Source organism: Hyla sarda, chromosome 2, assembly GCF_029499605.1.
Source record: "Hyla sarda isolate aHylSar1 chromosome 2, aHylSar1.hap1, whole genome shotgun sequence".
Classification (NCBI taxonomy): Eukaryota; Metazoa; Chordata; class Amphibia; order Anura; family Hylidae; genus Hyla; species Hyla sarda.
The window spans coordinates 17,802,295-17,829,811 of NC_079190.1; the positions used below are offsets into that span (position 1 = coordinate 17,802,295).

Below are 27,517 nucleotides of genomic sequence, written 5' to 3' on the forward strand. Positions count from 1 at the left end.
CCTGTGTAATAGGGAAATTACATATTGCTATGTTTACGTGTCAGGGACTGCTTACCGCACGCCATGCTACTACCAGACATGTCTGGTTCTGGGGTCACTTTTTACCCCCTAAAATAGATGACTTGTGATATATGCCCCATACATTGTGACTGGGGGGCGCTAATGAGCACTGCCCATGACTGCAAGGTTCTTGTTTGCTTACAGCTTTTTTAGGGGAAAAAAGAACGCTTTGGTGATGCCCGGATAAATTGGTCTCCCCCCTAATGCTGGGGCGCCCGATGTGCCCATTGATACGCCCATAGAGAAGGGAGATGGTGCCAACCTGAAGTGGGCATCACTCATCTTAGGAGCACCAAATGGTAAGGGGTCAACCGCCATCCTAGTTGATATTTTGCTCTAAAACAGTGCTTCCCAACCAGTGTGTCTCCAGCTGTTGCAAAACTATAACTCCCAGCATGCCGGGACAGCCAACAGGTGTCCGGGCATGCTAGGAGTTGCAGTTCTGCAACAGCTGGAGGCACAACAGCGGGGAAACACTGTTCTAAAACTTCTTCCACTTCTATGAATAGTTCTGGAGCGATCATGGAGAATCCATACACCGTGGTTCACACATCGCAGTCGCTTCTAGACGCAAATTTACGAAGCAGAATGTGCAACTATTTATTTTATTTATTTTTTGAATCACAGCTGAGGGTTTGGTACAATTATATCCAGTCCAGCCAATCTTTTGTGATCTATCAATTCGGACCCCAAATACATTTCTTTTCTTCTTAACCTGAACTGATACATTGTAACAAACTCTACAGACACTAGAGAGAATGAGGCTTCATTTACAGAAGACTATCTAGATCAGTGGTCGCCAAGCTGTTGCGAAACTACAACTCCCAGCATGCCGGGACAGATAACGCTTGTCCGGGCATGCGGAGTTGTAGTTTTGCACCATCTGGATGGGCCATAGTTTGGAGACCACTGATCTAGACTGAATCCAATGGGACAAACGCTCAGCTGTGGACAGGTATGCTGAGCGTTTCCATTCACTGACAGCAAGAAGAGATCATCAAGAGGTTCCACGTAGTATAGAGATCCTTCCATCCGGCCCCGTGTAGGACACGTAATGCAAGGATAATGCAATAATCTGCAGTGATCTGATATAATGAGTTATGATCCAGCAGGGGATAGGGAGACAATAACTGTGCTTGACTAAACAGCTCTACAGAACGTCCCGCCGGCGACGCCAAAAATTATGGTGGCGTGTGATTAAATGAATACAAAACTCCCCAGCAAATATCTTACAGCTGTACACATAACATTTTTCCTGAACGATATCCCATATCTGGGCAGAAGGGTTTGAGTGTATAGGTCCAATCATAACTCTCTGAGATCAGCGGCGCCATTCATGCCTAATGCCGCTTATCTCCATTATTTGTAATAGCATTAACAATTATAGAGGATGCAGGGCAGTCGTATCCCTTTGCAAGTATGCATTATAGAGGAATTGCGTCAATTATTAACATGTATCACAATACTGATAGCTACCCAGTCAGAAATTACACAAAATATGCCATGGAAAACAGCCAACAGTGTTATAAAATACATATTAAGGGCCCTACTCAGTTTATAGTCCATGAACTGTACATTACAAAGGTGAAAACCGTATGTGAATATGTTTTTCCTAGGCAGAGATATGGTTGTTTGAAGCTGCAGGCCAAAGGTCTGAGGGCTGCACTACTGAAACATTCACGTCTCCTCCTGATTTGTCAGGTGCTGTGTTGTCATAAAGACCTTTTATGGGTTCACTTTAACATTTACATCCTACCTGGTAAGAATAGGGATCGTTATATGTGAACACTGACGACTTGAATAAACACAAGGTTTATGATAAGAATTCTCTCAGTAGTGCAGCCTCAGGCTTTGGGCCTGTAACTAATCAGTTGTATCTCAGCCTAGAAAAAAGATATTAAAACACGGTTTTCACATTTTTAATGCTCACAGAATGGCCTTTCATATATTTCAGTCTGCGTTACGAATTTCAAAAGGAAAATTTCACAACTTTTTATAGGTGACAATGATGGTTATTTATAGTCAGAGACCCCCCCTCAATTCAATATCCAATATCAAAGATACATAATAGAATGCGGTTACAGCCGCCATGAAGAAGTCAGCTACCCCTTTATATAGGGATCTGGTAAGAGGCTATTCTAATGACTAACTCCTCTCTACTCCACCAAGTAATAAATAAGCTCCATTGTTCTCATTAATTAATGATTAAAGCCGGGTTATTGCGGATGGAAAACAACTCAGGACACCGTGAACAGAACATCCTCACCATCGCGCTGTAGAAAGGAGGCGACTTGGCAAATTCATCATATACAGCTTGTCCTCATTGTCTCAGTACATGTCCATCTATTCCAAATGTGCATGCCGGATTCCAGAGATGGACGCTATTCCAGCTCAAACGTGGCTCACAACCCAGCTTTGCCAAACTCAGGAGACAAAAAGCTCTGAATGGGCTTCCAAAACACAGTTCAGCAGGGTAAAAAATTTAGTTTTTAGAGTACAAACAACACAAACTAACAACAATCAGAGCTTGACCGTATCATCTGTCATCTGTATCCAGCAATTAAAAAATAAATAAAAAAAAAATACAAAAAAATTTTTTTTTTATTAAAAACCATGTTCACAAAAAAAAAATTATATATTACCTTTACCCTAAACAAAAAATAAATAAATAAAACTAAAAACAAAAAATGAAATATGGCCTGTGGAAAAAAAAGTAAAAATATATTTTTTAACCCATAAAACTGAAAAACTGGCCATAAAAATAAATAAATAAAAAGTCATCACATAAATAAATGTGCCATCACGTAAATAAAAAAAATAAAAAAGTAATATATATATATATATATATATATATATATATATATATATATATATATATATATATATATATATATATTTTTTTTTTTTTTTTTTTTTTTTTTTTTTTTATGTATACACACATTTATAGTTTTTACATATTTTTTGCTTACAGCCAACATATTTTTTTTAATTTACATTTAAAAAGTCCTTTACTACCCATTCGGCATCATATAGGAGAAAAAAATAAATAAAAATAAACTCATGTCTCACTTTAGTCTGCCACCTGCATACACTGTGGGAGGGGGAAGAGGTTCCGAAACAAGAAGGATTAATAGGGATTTAACCCCTGGAGTGCCACTTTTGTAGAAAAAAAATGGGTGGGAATTAAAAAAAAAAAAAAAAAACTTCATTCAGGCGAAGTTGAGCTCACTGCCGGAATCTGAAAAATCTGACAAATTGTATGGTGGTTACCACGAGCGGATTTTCTCCCAGGGTTTGGTGCTGCTCCAATTTTGCGGATACCACACACATACATCAGTGGACCAAAAGGAAAAAAAAATTGTAGTTGTGCCAGGCAGTCTGCATGCTGAAACTACTTCTCCCACCAAGCCCTGACAACTACCATAATCATAGATCCTCAAAGTTTTTGGTATGACTGACCATTAATGGCAGATTCCTTCCTCCCCCCCCCCCCCCCCCCCCCCACAAGTCTATCCAGGTACCCGTAAAGACACAGAGGACCCCAAAACATGGTAATAGAGTTGCTTCTTTTTAAGAGTCCTTATATACCCAGAATGCACTTGGTGCTCCATGAGTGAGATGATCCAAAAACCTTTAAAATCCACCGAGCAAAAATTAAAGTTTTTGGATTTGTCAAAAGATACATGGGCACATCGTCAACGTATCGTCATAAGAGTTCCCATAGGGCAGAGGTCTCCAAACTGTGGACCTCCAATGGTTGCAAAACTACAACTTCCAGCATGCTGGAAGTTAAAGTTTTGCAACCTTCGCAGGTCCACTGTTGGACGACGACTGTCGTAGATGTTGTTAAAGGGGTACTCCGGTATAATTTTTTTTTTTTTAAATCAACTGGTGCCAGAAAGTTAAGCAGATTTGTAAATTATTATTTCAATTAAAAAAATCCTAATCCTTCTAGTACTTATTAGCTGCTTAATACTACAGAGGAAATTCTTTTCTTTTTGGAACACAGAGCTCTCTGCTGACATCACGAGCACAATGCTCTCTGCTGACATCCCTGTCCATTTTAAGAACTGTCCAGAGTAGGAGAAAATCCCCATAGCAAACAAATGCTGCTCTGGACAGTTCCTAAAATGGACAGAGATGTCAGCAGAGAGCACTGTGCTCGTGATTCAGCAGAGAGCTATGTGTTCCAAAAAGAAAAGAATTTCCTCTGTGATATTCAGCAGCTAATAAGTACTGGAAGGATTAAGATTTTCTAATAGAAGTAATTTACAAATCTGTAACTTTCTGGCACCAGTTGATTTAAAAAAATAAATACATTTAAAAAAAAAGTTTTCCACCGGAGTACCCCCTTTAACCAGCATTCTAATCAATCTCGATAAATTTTTTTGGAATTTTTGGAGGAAATGCCCAGGAGATGCTTCAGTAATGAGTCTTCTCCAGCCGGGTCTGCATAGCTCCTGGTGTGATCTGACTTTGACTTCCCTATAGGCTCTGTTTACACAGCTGTACAAGACTTCACTATCCCAACACTTGCAGAAGTTTCCAGATTCTTCTGTTCAAGACCTCCAGAATTTACAGCAAAAACCTTGATTAGAACAGAACTCAAGGTTTTATCGGGTCCCACCAATAGATGAACTGTAGTAAAGACTTACACTAAGGTAGAAGAGTAAGGACAATGAAGCAGCAGGTTCATCAATGGAAGACAACCCAAAAAGTTGGACCAGCAGAAATGGTTTTGGCTCATCCATTACCTGGGATTTTTCCCTTTTGGCTAAGATCAAGTGTAGTATCTGTTCTTATCAGTTTCATGCCGGTGGGAGTCCACACCGGTGTGGAGTTGGTGAGGATGGGTGCTGCATGGTAGGGGACAGGTGTACCGGGGCGTTTGGGGCTGGTTCTGAGGAATCAGCCCGACGGCTGCCCCGATGTGATCTGTTCCCTCCGGGTCTTGTCATGAGGCTGAGAGGGTCTAGAGCCGAGGTACTTTAGTGCCTTGGGGAGTGGTGACCCCGAGGTGCCGAAACTCACTGGGAGAATTGGCTCACTGAGTGGAAGCACGGGCACCATGATCTCTTCATCTTGTGGCACTCACCTCTTGATTCCCGGCCTTCTGGCTAGGATCAGAGAAATTTTTATAGATCCGGCCGGATGTCCGGGCAGTATATCTGCACACATTCACTTATTTATTTATTTTTGTCTCTCTGTGTCACTTTTTACGTGTTGTGTCTACAGGATTTGTCAGGATGCGGTAGCCCTTCTGGGTGTCCCTCCTGGTGGTCTAGGGGAGGTGTGTGTGGCCATTAGGTTCCGCACCTCCCTGCAAACACCCCGGGTACTCCTGCTTTGGCAGGGTACCTACCGTTATCGGCTCTGCGGGCAGATACCTTGGCTAACGCCAAGGGGGATGCCGGGAGCATTTGTGGTCCCTTAGTAGCTTCGGCGACAAGGGACATCGAACCTGGAACCTCGCAGGTACCTTTTGGTCCGCATGCGAAGGGTAAGGTTTGTTGGGGGGCCTCTCTCCTATCGGAGAAGGGCTTGCGATAGACCACATCCTCTGTGCACTTTTTTTAGTATAACACATTTGCACTTTTTCTTGCACTTTGGGTGATTTGAGAGCACGTTCCTCGACTCTTAGATAAAAAATTACCAGGGATTTTTCAAATCCTTGCCTTAAAGGGGTATTCCAGTAAAAAAACTATTTTTTTTTTCATATCAACTGGCTCCAGAAAGTTAAAACAGATTTGTAAATTACTTCCATTAAAAAATCTTAATCCTTCCAGGAGTTATTAGCTGCTGAATACCACAGAGGAAGTTCTTTTCTTTTTGGAACACAGATCTCTCTGCTGACATCACGACCACAGTGCTCTCTGCTGACATCTCTGTCCATTTTAGAAACTGTCCAGAGCAGCATATGTTTTCTATGGGGATTTTCTCCTACACCTGGACAGTTCTTAAAATGGACAGAGGTGTCAGCAGAGCGCATGCCGGTCATGATGTCAGCAGAGAGCACTGTGTTCCAAAAAAAAAGAATTTCCTCTGTAGTATTCAGCAGCTAATAACTCCTGGAAGGATTAAGATTTTTTTAATAGAAGTAATTTACAAATCTGTAACTTTCTGGCACCAGCTGATTAAAATAAAAAAAAAATTCCACCGGAGTACCCCTTTAAGGACTCAGAGCGTACCTGTACACCCTGAGTCCGCTCCCTTTCTATAACGCGGGTCGGGTTAGAGGCCGGGACCAGTGACTAACGGCGTGCGGCACTGATCGCGGTGCTATTAACCCTTTAGATGCGGCGTGCAAAGTTGATCACCGCGTCTAAAGTGAAAGTAAACTGCTCCAGGCTAGCTCAGCGGGCTGTTCGGGACCGCCGCAGCAAAATTACGGTGTCCCGAACAGCTGGCAGAAACAAGGAAGGTCCCTACCTTCCTCCTGTGTCACCGATCGCCGAATGACTGCTCAGTGCCGTCCCTAATAAAAGTTTGAAATTACCCCCCCCCCCTGGGGGAGGGGGGGTGATGTCACACGGGGGCGGAGTAGTGACGTCATGATTCTCCAGCCCCGTGGTCGCCACCCGGCTGTTTGTGAGCTGGCACCGCGGCATGCATCTCAAACAGGTGGGTGGCAAATACAAGATTGCGGGGGTCCCCAGCGGTGGGACCCCCGTGGTGAGATATCTTATCGCCTATCCTTTGGATAGGAGATAAGATATCTCAGGGCCGGAGTACCCCTTTAGCATCTAAAGAATGGGGCCACAACAAATGGCCTGCCACATGCTGTGTAAGGACCACAATCCCTTTCATCATAGCTTATACTAAAAATTTTCAGAACAAAACTAAAAAGTTACTCCATGGCAAGATACACAATATGGAATTTGAGTGATGGTGGTTGGGGCAGTAGGTTGATATATATTAAAGGGGTATTCCATTTTTTTTTTTTTTTTCATTTGACTATGCTAGAGGGGCTGTTAAGTTAGTGTTGTTCATAATATAGTGTCTGTACCTGTGTTTCATGGTGGTCTCGCAATGTGATCTTTGCCCCGATGTTTATTTTTAGCAGCATACAAAATGAGTGTCGTCTCTGGTTTTCCCAGGTTGCAGTGTGGCCCGAGACATTACATCACTAGTCAGGTGATCAGAGGGAACTGTTTGCTTTAATGGGTGAGGCGACTGGCAAATGGGAGGGAGATAATTCTTCTGGGAATTGTAGTTTTGCAACAGCTAGAGGTGCCCTGGATAGAAAATGCAGGTCTATTGTTTGCAGCATAGCATGGAAGGCCGCTCAGGTGTGCTTTAATGGGTACCCCACCCATTGAAGCACACCTGAGCGGCCTTCCATGCTATGCTGCACCCCGACTGTGTGGGAGGGAGAAAAGTGACCTCACACTAACAAGGAATCCTGGGAGTTGGGGTTGGAGGGAGGGAACTCCAACAGGAAATAACCAGTTCACAAAAAGATAGCCACAGTGATATGGTAATCTCACAACATAGCCATTTAGTTCCAAGACAAGCGCGGATCCTTTCTAAGCATGTCCATTACTGTCTGGCAGGCACGTAGTAATATTCCCTTATGGCAGATAACCCCTTTAAATATAAAACTTAAAAAATAAAAAAAAATCTCAAAATAAGAGACATTTCTTAAATCTGTTGCGATCTTCTGAAAGGCTTACAATGAAATTCCCGTGGACACGGCTTAAGAGCGAGAATCAAGGACAATTGTCACACACTTGGAGGGATACCAAAACTAGCTACAAAGCTCAGAGAAGGAGGCCGTCGATGATGATGTATTTCGGAAACAGCTTCCATAGCTGGAAAACAGATGACGTTCGCACCTGAGAGTTTATAGGCCGTATTGGGAAGTTCTTTGCCTGTAGGTGATCGATATACAGAACTCGTCCTATCACAAGTAACAACTGATACATATGAAGCATTCTAAAGTCTAGGGGGAGATTTATCAGAACCTGTCCAAAGGAAAAGTTGACCAGTTGCCCATAGCAACCAATCAGATCGCTGCTTTCATTTTTGAAAATGCCTCTGAAAAATGAATGAAGCGATCCGATTGGTTGCTATTGGCAACTTAACGTTTCCTCTTGACAGGTTTTGATAAATCTCCCCCCTATATGTTCTCTGCTTATTCAACCTACAAGGATTAGGGCTGACATTCCTATCAATCTTGGCGAGGCTCAACATATACGAAGATGTTCCCCGATTTTTACTGGGTATCTTGGCTCCAAAAGTCTTGGACTCATGAGATGGTCAAAAACAAGTGTCACCCAAAAATAGCTGCAGCTCCGAGGAGGAGGCAGTGGACAATGATATTTCAGAAGCGAGCTCAATGGTTGGAAAAACGGTGGAGATTCAATGTGGGCATCTCAAAATTTATAGGCCGTATTGGGCTATTCTTTGCCTGTAGGTGACCAATACAGAGAACTAAATATCTCTTGGAGAACCTCAACATATGTGAAGATGATCACCACTTGTTATTGGGTATCTTGGCTCCTCAAGTTTTGGACTCTTATGAGATGGTCAACTAAGATTTACTGTCTACTACCACTTTTAGGGTGTCATCTTTCTGGCTTCCATGTTCAGAGAGATATCTATCTAAACTTTGCCACTTGTAAAAAAACATTTCCTTGTGCTACGTCAAATTCCCAACATCTCAATCCTTTGTGGACCATAGACGGGCAACAACATTTCACTAAAGGACTCAGCAATCCACATCCAAAAACTGTATCTCTATATGGAGTGGTAGCTGCTAAAGACCATCAAGTGTGAGGCTTAAGTGGCCCACGTGACCCACACTAGGATCCATCGAAGACAATGGTTTAGGTCATCTCCTCTAAATCCAACATATTCCTTCCAAAAACCTGATAATCCAGTTGAAGAGGGTTAAAAGAATTTTGAGTGGGAGGATTGGTTTTGTGGTTCTAAAACTTGGATTACCGAAATCCCCCCCCCCCCCCCCCGCCCAACCTCCTGACATTGTAAATCACCCTCAACACTTACCTAAGGTTGATACAAGGTTGGTGACACCTCGAAAGGTCACCCCAGGTCTCAAATATCTTACCTGCATCTCTCATTATTGGACCAGGAAGGAACTGGGAAAAGAGACCCCAGACTCTGTGTCTCTGTGTGGAACATATTTACTACCAACCTGCAGATTTTTTTACACAAATGAAGTTCCCTGGGGAAAAAGTAAAGTGTCTGAAACCGCAAGCACTAAGAAGCGTGTGTAAAATACCCAACGTATTAAGAGCCTAGGGTTTTACTAGCTTCCTAGGCCATCAATAATACAATATCGACTAGAGACCACCATAGACTGCGCGCAATAACCTTCTGTCTCATCAGCGAGATGCAGAGGGCGGCGGATCAAGTAGTCAGCCCTATAGTGGATCTGGTTACTGAGGATTATCCTTACAATTAATATGTACTGAGATTGTATAGGAACAGTATTATAGTAGTTATATTCTTGTATATAGGAGCAGTATTATAGTAGTTATAGTCTTGTATATAGGAGGCAGTATTATAGTAGTTATATTCTTGTATATAGGAGACAGTATTATAGTAGTTATATTCTTGTATATAGGAGCAGTATTATAGTAGTTATATTCTTGTATATAGGAGCAGTGTTATAGTAGTTATATTCTTGTATATAGGAGGCAGTATTATAGTAGTTATATTCTTGTATATAGGAGGCAGTATTATAGTAGTTATATTCTTGTATATAGGAGCAGTATTATAGTAGTTATATTCTTGTATATAGGAGCAGTATTATAGTAGATATATTCTTGTATATAGGAGCAGTATTATAGTAGTTATATTCTTGTATATAGGAGGCAGTATTATAGTAGTTATATTCTTGTATATAGGAGGCAGTATTATAGTAGTTATATTCTTGTATATAGGAGCAGTATTATAGTAGATATATTCTTGTACATAGGGGCAGTATTATGGTAGTTATATTCTTGTACATAGGAGCAGTATTATAGTAGTTATATTCTTGTATATAGGAGCAGTATTATAGTAGTTATATTCTTGTATATAGGAGCAGTATTATAGTAGTTATATTCTTGTATATAGGAGCAGTATTATAGTAGTTATATTCTTGTATATAGGAGAAGTATTATAGTAGTTATATTCTTGTATATAGGAGGCAGTATTATAGTAGTTATATTCTTGTATATAGGAGCAGAATTATAGTAGTTATATTCTTGTATATAGGAGGCAGTATTATAGTAGTTATATTCTTGTATATAGGAGAAGTATTAGAGTAGTTATATTCTTGTATATAGGAGGCAGTATTATAGTAGTTATATTCTTGTATATAGGAGAAGTATTAGAGTAGTTATATTCTTGTATATAGGGGCAGTATTATAGTAGTTATAATCTTGTATATAGGAGGCAGTATTATAGTAGTTATATTCTTGTATATAGGAGCAGTATTATAGTAGTTATATTCTTGTATATAGGAGGCAGTTTTATAGTAGTTATATTCGACTTTGCTATCTCTCGCATAGACAGGATGACGGCGAAAAGACTGGATTTCCTTTATTTACCCTCTTCCCCTAATTGTTATAGCCCTGTGAATGACGCTCTGTCACAATGAACTATGGTCAGACTTAATAAAACTACTTGTCACCCGGCACCAACAAATGGCCGCCATATAAACTTACAACTGTGTGAAAACATCTGCATGACTCTCAGCTGCCGGAGACATCATAAAGCAGGAGAGGTGCAGTTTGGACCCACTTTGGGATTGTTTGAACAGGAAAAGATGGCTTTTTTGCCACATCCTGGGTAAACATAGCAGACTAGATACCTTTAATGCATACGTGACCATAGACTAGAGCAGTGTTTCCCGACCAGGGTGCCTCCAGCTGTTGCAAAACTATAACTCCCAGCATGCCCGGACAGCCTTTCGGCTGTCCGGGCATGCTGGGAGTTATAGTTTTGCAACAGTTGGAGGCATGTTCTGCAAGGAAATTTCGGGCCACATTTGACTTTTTTGTACAAGTGTTTCTTTTCTTGATACATAAGTCTTGGCCATGGCTTAGTTGGGGAGACCTCCAAGCTGGCCTAAGGAGTCTGGGAAGAAAAAAATATGCAAAGCAGCTCACTATCAAAATAAAAAATAAAAATAAGTAAAAATAAAAATGCTCTCTAGCACCACCTACTGGAGGCCGCATCCATGTATCTGGAATTACAAAAACATAGCCACTTTCCTCCGAAAACAGCATCAACCTCGTCCTCAGGTTGTGTGTGGTGTTACAATGTGGCTTCATTCACTTCAATGGAACTGAGCTGCAATACCAGACACAACCTGGGGACAAGTGTGGCGCTGTTTTTTGGAAGAAATTCAAGCTCTGTTTTTCTATTCCTATATGATTTGACTAAGGATTATCAGCATTGCAATGGAGCGTAAACATTTTAATTATTGGGGACCATTGTTTTTTGCAACCAAAGTCACCCCAATTATGATGATCATTTTGGGCCCTCTGGAATGGAGGGCTTTTTGATCCTACTAAAGGAAATAATTTTTCGCCCTCCATATTATATTACCATTTAACCATTAAGAAATTCACACAATGGTGTGGACTTTCCACTAGGGTCTGGGCCCAACAAACCATACTCTAGTGCAGTGGTCTCCGAATGGTGGACCTCCAGATGTTGCAAAACTACAACTACCAGCATGCCCGGACAGCCAACGGCTGTCCGAGCATGCTGGAAGTTGTAGTTTTTCAACCGCTGGAGGTCCACAGTTTGGAGACCACTGCATTACGGGAACTCTTATGACGATACGTTGACGATGCGCCCATGTATTTTTTGGAGACCACTGCCCTTAAATAAAAAAATTGAAAAGAAAAAGAAAAAAAAAAGTACTAAAACTACTATTATAGATGTTATCATCCGAAAAGTCTACAAAAAGAAAAACACCGTAATGTGTGTGTGGTCATTTTTTTTTTTTTTTTTTAGCTACAGACCCCTTCAGCAACACCCCTACTGACTTGGCGGGTATCTGCCTACACTTCACTTCTGCCAGCACCTCCATTGAAGAGGAGGAGGGGGGGGGGGAAGGGGTTAAAAGGTTGCATACCATAGAAACTACTGAATGGCTTTAGTGAATGGCTTCAATACACATCCATCCTTCCCCCGGCAAGCCTTAAATGACAGTGCCTGGGCTTCTGCAAGGCATAAAAAGCTGCTTCTATTTGCATGTCTTCAGGTGTCACCGTGTACTGTCACAGATGGGAGCTCCTGACAGCTGGAAAGAAAGCGTGTTTTCTTGGCTTTTACGGTGCAAAAAAAAATAAATAAAATAAAATAAAATAAAAAACAAAATAAGACAAAAAATTACTCCCGCTTCAGTAAACAACATTTACCGCACAACAATGCCTTTCGTTGCGTCGGGAAATAATTATCACCTATTGTCGGAGGGCGGTGAGATTTGCATAGCGGATGGAGGATGAGATAGTGATTTCATGTGCAAAAAAAACAAAAATAAAATAAATAAAGTAAATAAATAAGTAAAATTTAACCAAGCTTTCTCAGGCCCAGAACATAGGCATGAACCAGGAAGGGTTAATATTTTAATATGAAAAAAATTCTGTGAAGTATTTGAAAAAAAGTAAAAAATAAAATAAATCACCCTTCAATTAACTGACTTCTACTGAAGCAAACAGGGCCCGGACCTCGACCCCAAACTCTGGCTAAAAGTAAACAGCTCATTCCAAAGAAATACCATCGGCGGCACGAAATGTTAATAATTTCGTCTTATTAAACACTCCTAACGTTTACCCAGACCTAGAAAACCCCAATTACTTATTTTCTTCTTTTTCTTTGCTAATATAACAAGGTGCAAAGCTCTATAAAAAAAAAAAGTTATTTTTTTTATAATAATAATAGTAATAATAATAATAAAATAAATTAATAAATAGTAAAATAATAATAATAATAATAAATAATAATACAAAAAGAATTGTGACATTAGCACAATGTAACCACAAATTGGAAACTTGCAAATAACTTTCTATAGTCATAATAGACTTCGCCTATGTATGGAAAATAACGGTTGCCAAGGTACATCGCCCAACAACAAACTCAATATATTGTCGATAATTCTATAGTTGTATCCATAATGTCTAGTTTTAACCTGAAGGTACAAAATCGATATCACTGGAACTTTATAAAGAACATTGATTTATCATCTATTAAAAAAAATAAAAAAAATAAAAAAGTGTCCATCCATAGACACAGGAACTATAATCCGACGTGTTTTGGTCAATGCATGACCTTAATCATGGGTAGCCAATGATTAAGGTTATGCATTTAACGAAATGCGTTGTGTTATAGTTCTTGTGTCCATGGATGTGCACTTTTAAGATTTTCAATGAACCAACGTTTAACTGAAGTTTCCTTTTGCTGGATGATTCCGTTTGGAAAAACTATGCATGTAGATTAGTGGCCAGGACTCCAGGCTATTCGTGGAACATCTGGAGAGGGTAAGAGTCGGTGTGCACTGTCTATGTGTTTGCTTTTTATTATTATTATGTGTTTATATACATAAGTCACCAAGGGACACATTTCATTGATAATTCAATTAGGTACCACAATGGGTACCAACCCTGTCCCATGGAATCAGATTGTCACCTGCACTTTATTTACATTAACTACAGGTTATATCGAACTTGTGAGGTAAAGACCATTTATAATGTCAGTGCCCAGAAAGTGAGTGAACAGAGGTAGAGGTTAGTCCAATACTCCTAATTCATATAGCTTCAATGTAACTAATCCTCATTGTAAAATAATTGTAATTGCAATGTACATATAAGCCCTGATTTACTAAGAGTGTTGTGTAGGTTTCTTTGTGGGTTTTAATTCCCTACAATTTTTTCCACGGTATTTACTAAGGTTTCCCTACATTTTGCTGTTCTTACACCTGCTCTGATCTGTAGGGTTTTTTCTCACCTGAAATCCACAACATTTTCAGTGGAAACCTTAGTAAATATGTTTTTTTTTTTTTTTTTTTTTTGTGAAAATGTCAGGAACATGCCCCTTTTCGGTAACCAACACCCCCTTTCCCCTATGGCCATGCCCCTTTTTCAGATTTATATAGTAAAATGGAGAGTTAGACAGGTTTTTTCAATTCTGGCACAAATTCTGGCGGAGGCAGAACTTCTGGCGCACAACCCCACAAAACATGTCTGGATTTCAATAGTAAATGAGGGCCAATATAATATATTCATCTTACAACTGCCGTACAATTATGACTTAAAGGGGTACTCCAGTGGAAATTATTATTATTATTATTTTTTTTAAATCAACTGGTGCCAGAAAGTTAAAACAGATTTGTAAATTACTTCCATTAAAAAAATCTTAATCCTTACAGTACTTATCAGCTGCTGTATGCTCCACAGGATGTTCTTTTCTTTTTGAATTTCCTTTCTGTCTGATCACGGTGCTCTCTGCTGACACCTCTGTCTGTGTCAGAAACTGTGCAGAGCAGGAGCAAATCCCCATAGCAAACCAATTCTGATCTGGACAGTTCCTGAGATGGACAGAGGTGGAAGCAGAGAGCGCTGTGGTCAGACTGGAAAGAACCACACAACTTCATCTGGAGCATACAGCAGCTGATAAGTACTGGAAGGATTATGATTTTTTTTTTATAGAAGTAATTTACAAATCTGTTTAACTTTCTGGCACCAGTTGATTTAAAAAAAAATATAAATAAAATAAAAAGTACCCCTTAAGGTTGCGTTCACACGCTCTTTGTTTTTGCGAGTTTTCCGCTGCGTATTTGAAAGGGGCGGGCTCTTCTCGGCTGTCCATAGCAGATTTTCCGTGGCGGAATTTACAATCCGCAGTCCCTACTGACTTCAATTGGGCTTGCGGCAGATTTTCCGCAGCATAAATTCCTCCGTGGAAAATCTGCTGCGGACAGCCGAGAAGAGCCCGCACCCTTTCAAATACGCTTCGGAAAAAACGTAAAAACAAAGAGCGTGTGAACGCACCCTTAACCACCCCATATAGCCATAAACATGGCTTTATGAATTCACAAGGTAGTCAAGTTTCAGATCTGAGCACATACACCAGTTTATGTCCTAGAGGGTTAAAGGGGTCAACATGATATAGAAAAACAGAGCTAATTTCTTCATAAAAACAGCGCCACCCCTGTCCTCATGCATTACAGCCTGGCTCCATTCACTTCAATGGGACTGAGCTGCAATACCACACGCAACCTGGGGACAGGTGTGGCGCTGTTTTGGGAGAAATTAGCTCTGTTTTTCAGTGGTCTCCAAACTGTGGACCTCACGCTGTTGCAAAACAACAACTCCCAGCATGCCCGGACAGCCAACGGCTGTCCGGGCATGCTGGGAGTTGTAGTTTTGCAACAGCTGAAGATCCACAGTTGGAGACCCAGGCACTATGTAAACAACATGAGCACATGTGCTATAGTGTAACCCAAGAAGGAGAAGCATCCCGCTACAAAGCCAAACAATGTTTAGAGTATCACATGTAGCAGAACTGATTTTCACAGGCGGCTCCATGAGGCTTTACCTGCAGTCCCATGCAAAGTCACAGATCGTACGGTGCGGCGCTGAACAAATTCAGCTCTGCTACAACTCAGATGTAGCGGAGACAAGTCTGCCTGCAGTATCTGAAGTTTTAAATTGGGACCACCCATACACCCCTTTCCCTTCATCCATCTTCTCCCCTCCATGGTTAAATTCAATGGACTTGTCCCCCTTTTTTTTTTTTTAACCCTACTATATCACTATGACTATAGGAAAATCCATTGCCTTGCTTTAAAAAGGGGGTACTCCACTGGAAAACATTTTCTTTTAAATCAACTGGTGCCAGAAAGTTAAACAGATTTGTAAATGTCTTCTATTTAAAAATCTTAACCCTTCCAGTACTTATCAGCTGCTATATGTTCCAGAGGAAGTTCTTTTCTTTTTAGAATTTCCTTTCTAGTCTAACCACAGTGCTCTCTGCTGACACCAACTGTCCAGAGCAGGAGCAAATCCTCATAGCAAACCTCTCCTGCTCTGGACAGTTCCTGACACGAGAGGTGTCAGCAGAGAGCACTGTGGTTAGACTAGAAAGGAAATTCTAAAAGAAAAGAACTTCCTGTGTAATAAGTACTGGAAGGATTGTATTTTTTTATTTTTTTTATAGAAATAATTTACAAATCTGTTTAACTTTCTGGCACCAGTTGATTTAAAAGAAAAAACACATTTGTAAATTATTTCTATATAAAAAAAAAATATATATATATATATATATATACCAATCCTTCCAGTACTTATTACACAGGAAGTTCTTTTCTTTTTGAATTTCCTTTCTAGTCTAGCCACAGTGCTCTCTGCCGACACCTCTCGTCCGTGTCAGGAACTGTACAGAGCAGGAGAGGTTTGCTATGAGGATTTGCTCCTGCTCTGGACAGTTCCTGACACGGACAGAGGTGTCAGCAGAGAGCACTGTGGTCAGACAGAAAGGAAATTCAAAAAGAAAAAAAACTTCCTCTGGAGCATACAGCAGCTGAAAAGTACTGGAAGGATTGGGATTTTTTTTAATAGAAATAATTTACAAATCTGTTTAACTTTCTGGCACCAGTTGATTTGGAAGAAAAATGTTTTCCCGTGGAGTACCCCTTTAACCTTGCGCAAACGCAACCTTAAGATGAGTTCAATGACACATTCAGCACTGCTACATCATGAGTTACAACATCTCTATTGCACTGATGTAAGGCCAATCTGTGCCTCTAAGGCAGTGTTTCCCCAACCAGGGTGCCTCCAGCTTTTGCAAAACTACAACTCCCAGCATGCTGGGAGTTGTAGTTTTGCAACAGCTGGAGGCACACTAGTTGGGAACACTGCTTTAAGGGTTAAAACTATATACCAAAACACACAAATCACAGTTTCAGCAAGATATTTTTGGAATTTCTAAGCGTATAACGTTAAAAAATAATAAAAAAATTAATTCAATAATCAGAACTGCAACGCTATCCATCACCAAATCATTCCACTAAAAGACCCTGAAGGGTTAATCAATCAGTATACAATGTATCCCAAGGAGAAGGAGAGGGGGGGGGGGTGCGGGAGCGGTTACTTGCAACAATTTTTTCTTTTTGTAAATAAAAAAGTAACAAAAAAATATAAACAACCATATAAAATAAACAACACAACAACAAGAAGAAGGTATAGATACCAGCCACTGCCTGCACATAATAACATCAAGTTAAACCGTTTACTAGAAAGCAAAGCTGCACTCAACTAAAAAATTATTATAATTTTTTTTTTAATTTTCAAAAAAATAAAAGGGTTAATCCTGCACACATGGTACAAACTGAGGAATTCTCTCTGCAGCACAAGCAGAGTAAAAACATAGCAGGAGGGAATCCCCCCCCCCATCTTCCCTTCATCGCCTGGATCTATTCCCTATACAAGAACATGCCTGCACACAATGTACATGGTATAAAACACACAGAGCGCAGGGTCTATTTACATCCATAGAGTAAAAAAAATAAAATAAATAAAAAATAAAATAAAAAAGATATAAGAGCAACACTCACCATTAGCCGAGACTCCCAGGTTTGCAGAACCACTTTTAACTAAGAGTGAATTGTGTGCAAAATCTCCAGACTCTGAGTGCTGGGCTGGCTGGGCTATCAGCCTCCTCTGGCAGCCATTGGTTCCTGGGGTAGGGGGAGGGGAGGGGGTTTGTTCAATTGGGGTTGATGAAGCAGATGAACAATGCAAGGGAGGACCTGTGAACACACACAAACACACACACACATCAAAACTGTGCACAGCGAAGAAGAGGCGCACACTCTGCTCACCTGCTTGATTTTTTAAGGAATTAATGTAACCGTCTAATAATAGGGGGATTTGTTTTATCCGGTTTTAAACTATTATTTGGCTTTGAAGCCAAAAAATAAAAAATAAAAATAGATAAAAATACAAAAAATACAAATTCAAAATTGAAAAAACAAATAAAAAACAAAATAAAAAATTTTTACCAAAAAACATAAAAGAGTTGCTTTACAGAAGACCTTTTTTTTATTTCTCTACATTTTAGTTTTTTGTTTTTGTGGCAAAACACAAATTCAAAATAAAAAAGAAAGAAATTAAATTAAAAAATGTAACCAAAAAATTTCAACGTAAAACCTTTTTATTTAAAAAAAAAATTTTATACGTAAATTTTTTTATTTTTGCAGCAATTACAAAATAAAAAATATGTCATGAAAAAAAATTTTGACCAAAAAATCTTAACGTAAAAAGGGTTACTTTACAGATGATCTTTTTTTTTTTTTTTTTTTATACATTACATTTTTTAGTTTATGCAGTAAAACCCAAATTCAAAATAAAAAGGAAACAAATTAAATAAAAAATAAACAAACAAAAAATTTCAGAAAAATGTGAAATAAAATTTTTTTTGTTGTTTTTGGTAGCAAAGCAAAAATTTCAGAAAAATGTCAAATAAAATTTTTTTTTATCAAAAAATGTTAATGTAAAAGAGTTACGTTACAGATGATCTTTTTATTTTTATATGTTTTTTCCTTTACGTTTTTTTATTTAGCCTAATGTGGCTCGATCTCGAATTCATTTGAATCAGATTTTAGATGAAGTTTTTACATTTTACTCATTTATCTCTACATAAAAGATTTAAACATAAATAAGTCTTTGATCGTTTCATTAGGCTAGGGTTAAACTTAAAGGGGTACTCCGCCGCTAGACAGGTTATCCCCTATCCAAATTATAGGGGATAACATGTCTGATGGCAGGGATCCGGCCGCTGAGGACCCGGTGCACGAAGCGAACTCCGCTCAGTGCCGGATGACTGGCAATCACAGTGGCCACACCCCCTCCATTCGTGTCTATGGGAGGAGGTGTGATGGCTGTAATAGCCGTCATGCCCCCTCCCATAGACATGAATGGAGGGGACGTGGCGTGACATCACGATGACGGAATCCCCAGGCTTCCGTGACCGTAAGGCCGCAGTGTCGGCAGGGAGATCACAGGGGGTGCCAGCAGTCCCACTAACATGTCTAGGGGCGGAGTACCCCTTTAAGATAATTTTTTTACATTTTTGTAATTTTTTATGTTTTTAAATATATTTAGTGTAAGGTGAGCAAAATGTCATCTTTACATAAAAGATTTTTTTTTTTAAATCCCCCATCGTTTTTATTAGACTAGGGTTAAACTACAGATAATTTTTTTTATTTTTGTAAATTTTTCTTTAGATTTAGGCTAGGTTCACACTGCGGAATCTCTGTCCTGAAAAAATTTTGTCCGGAGTTTTCCAGTGTAGGCAGCAGCAACTTAATGTGCCAGTGCTAGGACCGTGCATACAGTGTGGAATTCCAGCTGGATTCCACCGAAAAGAATCAGCAAGATCGTTCTTTCGGCGGCTGAATTTCAGAGGTGGAACGCTCACTGCTAAAATTGCTTAGCGTGCACTGTGCAGCGATGTCCCATTTCCGAATGGAATTTTAAGCAGAATTCCACTCGGGAAATCTGTAGTTTGACCCTAGCCTTAGGCACATGGCAGAAAATTTGTGGAACATTCCGCAAATTTGCATGTTCTGCTGGCGCTAGGACTGCTCGGAAATGCGCCATCTCCTTAGACGCCAATGCATTTTTGAGTGGTATCTACAGAAACAAAAAACATTTTCTTCACTTCTGCAGATGCCGAAATCGGGATTTCGGCGGCAGATGTTTCCGCTGAAGAAATTCCACAACGTGCACTGTGCAGCAGAATTTCATTGCACTGCAATTTTCAAGCAATTTTTGGCCTTGGATTCTCTCTAGGACTTCAAAAAATTTGCAGTGAATACTCCCGTACATGGAAACAGAATTTGACCGGAACGTTAGTGTTTTTAGGATATTTTCACGCTGCGTCTTTTTGGAGAAGCACCAACAAAGCCAGAATACAATCCAGTGGGAAGGAGAAGTATAAGCACTTCCTTTTATATTTTTATATATGTTTTTTTTATTTACCCGACTTTCCATATCTGTTGTGTAGTGGAATTACTGTACAGGTTTTGCTATAGTCACATCTGTGTACTTTTTTTGTGTGTGTGATTTTTTTGCAGAATGTCCCCCAGAAATGCGCCGTCTCCATAGACAGCAATGCATATTTGAGCAGATTCCGCATAAAGAATTGATATGTCGATTCTCTCGGTGAAGGCCGGAATCAGAATTTCTGCAGCAGCTGTTTCCGGTGCGGAAATTCAGCTGGTTGCACAGTGCAGCAGAATCCAACTGAAAACAATGGGATTCTGCTGCAATCTAATTTCCAAGCTGATATTTTTCTGCCAGATTCCGCTTGGAAATTCCACCACGGAAAATCTGCAGTGTGCGCGGTGCAGCAGAATCTCATTGAGGGTACGTTCAGATGAGCAGATTTGCAGCGTATTTTACGCTGCAGATCTGCTGCTGAAAGACCTCTATATGCTGGGTTTACATGTGCCTGCTCGGAGCAGCAATACGCCTCTACATGCAGACACACTGAAATGATGTGCGAGTCGCCGTGCATGCGCGGTGTACTCGCACACATCACGGCCGCTCCCCCTGCTCAATGAGCTGCCGCGATGTGCAAGTATACTGCGCATGTGCGCGGCAACTCGCACATCGCAGTGTGTCTGCTCGTAGCGGCGTATTGCCGCTCCGAGCAGGCACATGTAAAGCCCGCATACAGAGGTCCTTCAGCGGCGGATCCGCAGCAAAATACGCTGCGAAAATCCGCTCATCTGAACGTACCCTCAAGACAATTCCCCAGTGGATTTTCTCTACACTTGTGAAATTCTGTAGAGTGTAGTCTAAGGTCATGTTTACACGGCAGAATTTCCTTGCCGGATTCGGCTGCAGAAGACTCCCGTTGAATTCAATGGTATTCTGCCGCACTGTGCACACGGCAGAATTTCAGTGCCAGATGTTTCCGGCATGGGAATTCCACTTTCTGTGTCCGCACAAAGACTGAGCATGTTCATTCTTTGTGTGGAATCCGCACGGAATACATTGCTGTCTATGAGACGGCACATTTCTGTGCGGTCCATATTATGCTGGCACCCTGCAGTGTCCGGGATGTCCACGCGGGGATTCTCTGTGCGGACATTCCAACGGGTGAACATAGCCTAAGTTTATGTTCATATGGCTGAATGTCTGAAAAATTCCACCAGAATGACATTCCACTGCAGCAGAGTCCCATTGATTTTAATGGGATTCTGCAGCACTGTGCACATGGTGAAATTTCTGCGGAAATTTCTGCTGATTTCGACGTCCGCAGAAAGAATACACTTGCCAAATCTTTCTGCAGATTCCGCTCGCTTACGAGATGGCGTATTTCCGGGCCCGTCGGATTTTTTCAAACATGCTGAATGTCCACCCTTGTTTTCCGGATGGATATTCAGCACATTTTCACCCCTCGTTCACGCGGGGGAATTTCATGTCAATTCTTTTGTTCTTTCGTGGAAATGCATTGCCATCTATGGAGATAATGCATTTCTGAGTAGTCTTAGCACCGGCTAACCCGGCTATGTTCACTGCCATTGTAAACATAGCCCAAGAGTTAAAGGGGTATTCCAGGCAAAAACTTTTTTTTTATATATCAACTGGCTCCGGAAAGTTAAACAGATTTGTAAATTACAGTAACCCCCCGACCTACGATGGCCCCGACATATGATAAAATCGACATACGATGCTTTTATACATCGCATTAACTGCTATGCGACAGCGCAAAATGCTTAAGCTGCTGTCGGATAGCAGTATAAGCATCCCTGGCAGGTTCGCTTACCTATTCCCGCTGCTCCGGGTCCACTTCGCGATCCTCCGGTGTCTTGCGCATCTTCTCCAGGGTCCGGGCCTTCGCTTTCCGGCGTCGTTATTACGTCACTACGCACGCCGCGCCGGCGCAGCAGCGTAATAACGTCACCGGAAAGCGAGGCCCGGACCCTGCAGAAGATGCGCAAGACACCGGAGGATCGCGAAGAAGACACCGGAGCAGCGGGACAGCATCGGGAGCCCCTGGGAGACCATCGGGAGCGGTGAGGACCCGGTCCGGAGCGGCGGGGACATGTGAGTATAAATGCACTTTTACTATTGCACGAATCCCTCAACATACGATGGATTCGACAAACGATGGGTCGTTTGGAACGAATTACCATCGTATGTTGAGGGACCACTGTACTTCTATTGAAAAATCTTAATCCTTCCAATAGTTATTAGCTTCTGAAGTTGAGTTGTTGTTTTCTGTCTAACTGCTCTCTGATGACTCACGTCACGGGAGCTGTCCAGCTCCTATGGGGATATTCTCCCATCATGCACAGCTCCCGGGACGTGATATCATCATTGAGCAGTTAGACTGAAAACTTCAGAAGCTAATAACTATTGGAAGGATTAAGATTTTTTAATAGAAGTAATTTACAAATCTGTTTAACTTTCCTGAGCCAGTTGATATATAAAAAAAAGTTTTTGCCTGGAATACCCCTTTAAGTTTTAAGCTTAGTGATATTTGATTCTGTGATTTTTGCTTTTCTTTATACTTCCCCTTTCATTTGACTCTATTGCTGGCTAAAAATTGCCCGCGCACCTAGAACATGCATACAATTTTTAGGCATAAATTAAAGTAAATGTTCTTGCATGAATTAAAGTAGATCTACTGGGCTGAGGCCCCACCCCTTTTATCTCTACCACGCCTACTTTTTTTTTTATGTGTAAAAATGTTGCAAATTTTCGAGCAAAACGAAACTTTTTTTCTGCTGCCATAATGGTAGAAATGTTTTTAACTATAGTTGTTGTTATTTGAATGAACTAAAAATAAAAACATATTTTATTGTCATATGATTGATTATTATATTTACATTTTATTTTTCCTTTGTATAATGCTAAAATTCACTAAAACAATAAAAAAAAAAACACAAAAGTGTGCGCCACTTCAACAAACACATAAAAGAAAAACAGAGGACAGGATCTGATAACAAGGCATGCGACAATTTTAATACTTTAACCTTGATACATAATACGTAAAATATTACATAAACACCATGAAATTTAAGACTGGGAGAAATATGAATACATGTAACATTTTTTAGAAACAAAAAATATATATTTATATATTTTTTTTTAATAATTGTGAAAATGATACAAAATCCAAAAACTAGAAAAAAAAAATTTAAAAACTACATTTAAAAAATATATATAAAAAAACCTAAAATGTAAAAAAAAAACATTTTTAATAAAATGCGTGGAAATAAAACTACAAAAAAATTATTTACACAGAGCTAATCAGTGGAAGCCCTGTGTGTTCAGTAAGGTTTGGGAGCGGGCACTGGCGTGACTGTGATGGCAGCCCTGGCCCCGCAACCTCAATGGACACACAATAAAACATGAAAATGTAAAACATTTTTATAAAAAATAATCTATTAGATGTGTGGAAATAAAAAATAAAATTGTAAAAAAAAACATAAATTTAATGCGTGGAAAGAAAACATAAAAATGTCAAAAAAAAAATCAAATAATGCGTGAAAATAAAACATTAAAATGTAAAAAAAAATAATAATCAGTTAGATTTGTAAAAAAAACAGAAAAATAAAAAAAATCAATTAAATGCATGGAAATAAAACTAAAAAAAAAATATAATCAACTAGATGCGTTGAAATAAAACAGAAAAGTGTAAAAACAATAATCAATTAGATGTGTGAGAATAAAACATAAAATGTAAAAAACAAATCAATTAAATGTGTGGAAATAAAACAGAAAAATTAAAAAAAAAATATAATCAATTAGAGGCGTGGAAATAAAACAGAAAAAAATGTAAAAAAAATAATCAATTAGATGCGTGGAAATAAAAAAGGAAAATGTAAAAAAAAAATAATCAATTACCGTAGATGCGTGGAAATAAAAAAAAGGAAAATGTAAAAAAAAAGAATCAATTAGATGCGTGGAAATAAAAAAAGGAAAATGTAAAAAAAAATTATCAATTAGATGCGTGGAAATAAAAAAAGGAAAATGTAAAAAAAAAATAATCAATTAGATGCGTGGAAATAAAAAAGGAAAATGTAAAAAAAAATAATCAATTAGATGCGTGGAAATAAAAAAGGAAAATGTAAAAAAAAATAATCAATTAGATGCGTGAAAAACTTCTCAATGGGATTGCAGCACATCAAGGAGCTTTTTTAATGAATAATTTGGCGTAAACTGAATTACTAGACCAGTGCGTAATGAAGACGGGCATTTGTGAGCACGTGTTCCGCTACTTCCCAGTAGGAGTGAGGATCCAGCTATGAAATTGAGGTCTTTAAACCTCTCCTGATTTAAACCTCAAATAATCCCGAGCTCCACCATACTGTGCCGCCTCAATGCCGTGTTTTTTTTCCCACAAAGACCAATTTGCATAGCCAAGTCTGGGTCCCAAATCTTCGCCCATCAATTAGACTGGATACTGTACTCGCTTTCCTCTTTCAAGCCCATTTCATCTATTTATTATTTCAGGTTTTTAGTTAATTGTTTACACGGTGAGCTGAAGAAATCAGGTTTTTCCAGGCCAAATCGCTGGGTACGGTAGTGAATGGCGCACAGCTGGAATTCCAGACCTTTAAACTGCTGAGCCAGACGGGTGATTGACAGACCTGTCCCTCCCCGAAAATGGAGGTGCCCCTGCCACCAGCCTTCCCCACACAATGGAGCCTCACACAGAAAATTGATTGCAAATCACTATAAAGTGAGCGGCCGTAAACAAATCAATTCCTGTTTTCGCTTAAAAAAAGAAAAGTGAATCTGCAAATCTGGGAACGAGAAAAAGGAGAGAAAAGTGCCAGTGACGAGTCACATGGTGCGCGACAAACAAAACCTGTGGGGCCTTCGCCGGAAATCTTTATATTTTTGAAAAATTTAATTTTTCTCACTAAAAAGAATTCATGGTGTTTATTTAAAGTAAGGTATTAGCCACAGGAGCAGTATTGTTACTAATAGTAGGCCGTATAATAACAGTTATATTATTTTACATAGAGGACAGTATTATAGTAGTTATAAAAGATATGGAGGTCGGGCGGCACTCGAGAAATCCGCCGTTCACATGGACTTGGTAGAATATAAAATAGAAAAACGTTCCTGTATATCATTTATGAGCACTGGAAAAGCACCAGAGCCTGGGCTGGGAACTTTCTTTTGTTTTATAGTAGTTATATTCTTGTATATAGGGGGGCAGTATTATAGTAGTTATATTCTTGTATATAGGAGCAGTATTATAGTAGTTATATTCTTGTATATAGGAGGCAGTATTATAGTAGATATATTCTTGTATATAGGAGCAGTATTATAGTAGTTATATTCTTGTACATAGGAGCAGTAGTATAGTAGTTATATTCTTGTATATAGGAACAGTATTATAGTAGTTATATTCTTGTATATAGGAGCAGTATTATAGTAGTTATATTCTTGTATATAGGAGCAGTATTATAGTAGATATATTCTTGTATATAGGAGCAGTATAATAGTAGTTATATTCTTGTATATAAGAGCAGTATTATAGTAGTTATATTCTCGTATATAGGAGCAGTATTATAGTAGTTATAGTCTTGTATATAGGAGCAGTATTATAGTAGTTATATTCTTGTATATAGGGGGCAGTATTATAGTAGTTATATTCTTGTACATAGGAGCAGTATTATAGTAGTTATATTCTTGTATATAGGAGCAGTATTATAGTAGTTATATTCTTGTATATAGGAGCAGTATTATAGTAGTTATATTCTTCTATATAGGAGCAGTATTATAGTAGTTATATTCTTGTATATAGGAGAAGTATTATAGTAGTTATATTCTTTTATATAGGAACAGTATTATAGTACTTATATTCTTGTATATAGGAGCAGTATTATAGTAGTTATATTCTTGTATATAGGAGCAGTATTATAGTAGATATATTCTTGTATATAGCAGCAGTATTATAGTAGTTATATTCTTGTATATAGGGGCAGTATTATAGTAGTTATATTCTTGTATATAGGAGCAGTATTATAGTAGTTATATTCTTGTATATAGGGGCAGTATTATAGTAGTTATATTCTTGTATGTATGAGGTAGTATTATAGTATTTATATTCTTGTACATAGGAGCAGTATTATAGTAGTTATATTCTTGTATATAGGGGCAGTATTATAGTAGTTATATTCTTGTATGTATGAGGTAGTATTATAGTATTTATATTCTTGTACATAGGAGCAGTATTATAGCATTTATATTCTTGTACATAGAAGGCAGAATTATAGTAGTGATATCCTTGTAGACATCTGGCATTAATGTGCTTTTACTGTTATATAGGCCTATACTGCAGTAAAATAAATCCCAGAGAAGTACTATAAGGCTTTGATCTTTCTGTAGAGCCCTTTTACTCTGCAAACTATTGGTGCTTCAACATCAGAGACTTTACCATTTTCATCTCCTCTTCTGTATCTATTCTCTATTAGATGATTTCTTTCTGAATTCCCCTTTAAACAAATGATATTTGATGGTAAAATAACAAATGAAGCTTCATACATTTCTCATATAGCTTTTCCTTTACATCTCCCCCTCCCCAGTGGAGCCTGTATATCAGGCAATCATGCACACAGTGGGGTAAGTTTCAGAGGACGCCAATTAACCTGCCAGCATGTAGCGGTTAATCTGTTCCTTTCATGTAAAAGTAACCAAGTGCAATGCAACAGTGCCTCTAGTGGTCAGATTACAACAGCAAAGGATAAAAACAACACTTTGGACCAAGCAAAGAAACAGGGGTGGAGATGATTTCTGCAGTCACTTATAACAGGGGAGGCAGAGAACTCCCTATAACAGCGGCTCTGACCCTTAAGATCCAACCTGCAATTATGTTTCATTTTTTATTCCATTAATGAAAATAAAAGCAAATGTATCACTTGTTGCTAAGATACAAACCGTACTCCACTGCAGGCACCTGTTATTCTACTGCATATATGTGATACATTTCTTTATCTATAACTAACTATCTATCTATCTATCTCATATCTATCTATCTATCTATCTATCTATCTCTCAGTTCATGTAATACCAATATGTGTACAGCATTTGGGGACATGTTGGTTCCCTGTAAGCAAAATAGAATAAATCGCCTTTTTTACGGTCACATTGTTGTGTATAATTCCAAGCTGATGATTCTACTGCTGGCATTGCTGTTATGCTTCCCGGTCACAACAGAGGGCACAGCTGCAATGTTAACCTGCTCTATACAGTCTATTGGACATTGTGAGGATTATTTAGGTTTCTATTTTTGTTTCTTTGCCCTTGGATTGGTTTTTAAGGTGTGGCCAGGATAGTTAGAGGTAGGATCGGGATGGCCAGGATAATCAGGGGTGGGTTTGGGGTGGCCAGGATAGTCAGGGGTGCTGCTCAGGTGGTCAGGATAATCAGGGGTGGGTTTGGAGTGGCTAGGATAGTCAGGG

General features: G+C 39.2%; 1 protein-coding gene across 13 annotated transcripts in view; it reads right to left on the reverse strand.

Annotated features, from left to right (window-relative positions):
* Positions 1 to 27,517, reverse strand: part of TENM4 (teneurin transmembrane protein 4) — a 1,400,276-nt gene that overhangs the window by 261,222 nt on the left and 1,111,537 nt on the right. For 10 of the 13 annotated variants that reach the window (XM_056561274.1, XM_056561279.1, XM_056561286.1 and 7 more), the window contains one exon: positions 17,636 to 17,830. The exons of the other annotated variants lie outside the window; for them this stretch is intronic. In XM_056561274.1, the coding sequence (XP_056417249.1) occupies positions 17,636 to 17,830 (195 nt within the window). The remainder of the gene's footprint in view (positions 1 to 17,635; positions 17,831 to 27,517) is intronic. 13 annotated transcript variants of the gene reach the window in all.